General features: G+C 37.5%; 1 protein-coding gene across 2 annotated transcripts in view; it reads right to left on the minus strand.

The window, feature by feature from the left end:
- LOC102291321 (collagen alpha-1(XXVIII) chain) overlaps window positions 1–2,160 on the minus strand; it is a 35,516-nt gene that overhangs the window by 19,695 nt on the left and 13,661 nt on the right. For both annotated transcript variants that reach the window (XM_005948573.3, XM_005948572.3), the window contains exon 14: window positions 1,464–1,532. In XM_005948573.3, the coding sequence (XP_005948635.1) occupies window positions 1,464–1,532 (69 nt within the window). The remainder of the gene's footprint in view (window positions 1–1,463; window positions 1,533–2,160) is intronic.

The raw sequence follows: 2,160 nt of genomic DNA on the forward strand, positions 1-2,160 counted from the left end.
TTGTCATGTGAAGAATGCTGCTTTGGAACAAGAACGCCATTAAAAAAAGTGGGGAAAAAGCACCCTTGAGGCCAATCTTCAGCAGTGGGGGATCCGTGTGTGTGTGTGTGTGTGTGTGTGTGTGTGTGTGTGTGTGTGTGTGTGTGTGTGTGTGTGTGTCGGGGGGGAGGCATGGCTGATACCATCACCAAGGCAAGTCGCCAAGTGATAAATCAAATAGTACTCTGAGGCAGTCTAAAGTTGAAAATTTCACCTGAATTCCACGTGATACAAAACTGCTCTGTTAGTCTTATAACAAAGTCACAGAGTTTTTACAGTAACTATGTTTAATTTAGCTGTGTGCATTTATCAAAACAACAGAGCTGCATGACAAATGCACAGATCTGACACCTGTAATTTGAAAGAAACCACAAACATTTTACAAAGGAACGCTTCCAACAGTAATAATACATTTTTGCAATTACACTGATGTTGAGTTATGTTGTTTTTAATTGCTTGGGGAATCGATACAACTTTTGTGGGAGATAATTAAAATGATCTAAGGGCTGAGTCTGATAAATATTTTAATATTTTTCAACATTAAAAAGAATGAAATAACTCTGCTGGATGTTTCAAATTGTCTTAAATTTTCCACTTTCATTTCAAAAATGTCTCTGTCTGCATGAAAACACAAAAAAACACATCACTCAAAATCATGCCAAAAGAACAGGTGGAGGCATAAATCTAAACATACAGAAATGTTGGCCAATCAGAAGCCCATAAACAAAAACACGCTGTGCAATCTGAAAAAGGACGGGAAAACTAAGAATAACAACAGGAAACATTAAAGCATCACAAAAACATGCTGTGTATGTCTTCTGCACAGTATAAGGACACACTCAAATACTGAATGAAAAATTTTTTTGGCCCAAAAATGTCAAAGATATCTCTCATGTGGAAATTGCTTTGGAAAACGAAAACAACATGAGAGAACGTATATATCCACATGTGCCTAAAAGACACTGAGTGTGCATATATGAATGTGTGTGCCTGATGGCCTTGAGAAAACACAGACATATGAAAAGACTCTTTATTTCCTCTCTCAGTGAGTCACTAACATGATGCCCTGGCTTTTTTCTTGAACCATTTCTGAAACTTTTTTATGCTTTATGTGGAGATGTTCTCATGTCCTGTGCTGGATACGATCAACGGACTAGATCACAGCACGAGGTAATGAGAGCCATACCACACTGTTAATTTATGGAACTTTTGTGTTGAGTTATCATGTCTTGTAATCCTACACATCATCAATTTCCTGTCATTACATTCTGGAATCTGGAGCCCAGATGGATCTTTGTGTAGGTCAGTTTGTAGATATGAAAGGTATGAATGCCTTAAACAGGGTCAAAGGGGTTAAAAGAGTTTCCCTGGCTGTTTTTTTACACGAAAAAGGTCAGACTTAAAAAGCATGAACGCTAACTCACCTTTGGTCCAGGCAGACCTTCTCCTATCAGCCCTCTCTCTCCTTGGACTCCCTGTGGTCCTTGAGGTCCCTGAGTAAAACAAAGGAAACTGAAAAGATGTCTCACATGCAAACTAGGTTGTCTCTGAAGATAAAATGTAATGTCCCTGCTTGGATGTCAACATTTCGTTCTGTTGCTTCTTTACTTGTCTCTTGTCTAAGGTGTGGTGACAAACTGGATCTAACCCCCGCCAAATGTTTCCATCTGGCCAAGGTATTAGCAATAGATCCTTAAACAGTGAGGGGGGTTCACAGAGGGGAAGGTTTGCCTTCAGGGACTTTTGCCAGAAAGCTTTTTTAAAAGTCAGGTGTAGTAGTTTATAGAGCAGCAAGGCTCACATATATATTAGGTTTTATTGGATGTCTGACAGACAAGAGACAGGAGACTGAGGTTGGTGTTCCATGTGTTTCCAAATGTCAAAATTCTGATTTTTATTGTTATTCTTTCATATTTTCATTTTTTAAATTACTTTTAAGTTGCACTTTGATTTTAGATTTAGCCATCATTTACCTGCAACAGAAGTTTAAAACTTGAATTAGATATTATGTGTAGCTAGCCCTCCTGAGTATTTGTTACATTTAATAAAAACTGTTGATGGCAAAAAAAAAAAAAAGCCCATATATGTATGTATGTATGTGTATATATATATATATATATA

This window comes from Haplochromis burtoni, unplaced genomic scaffold (genome assembly GCF_018398535.1).
Source record: "Haplochromis burtoni strain Fernald_Lab_line unplaced genomic scaffold, NCSU_Asbu1 Contig_591, whole genome shotgun sequence".
NCBI classification, from domain to species: domain Eukaryota; kingdom Metazoa; phylum Chordata; class Actinopteri; order Cichliformes; family Cichlidae; genus Haplochromis; species Haplochromis burtoni.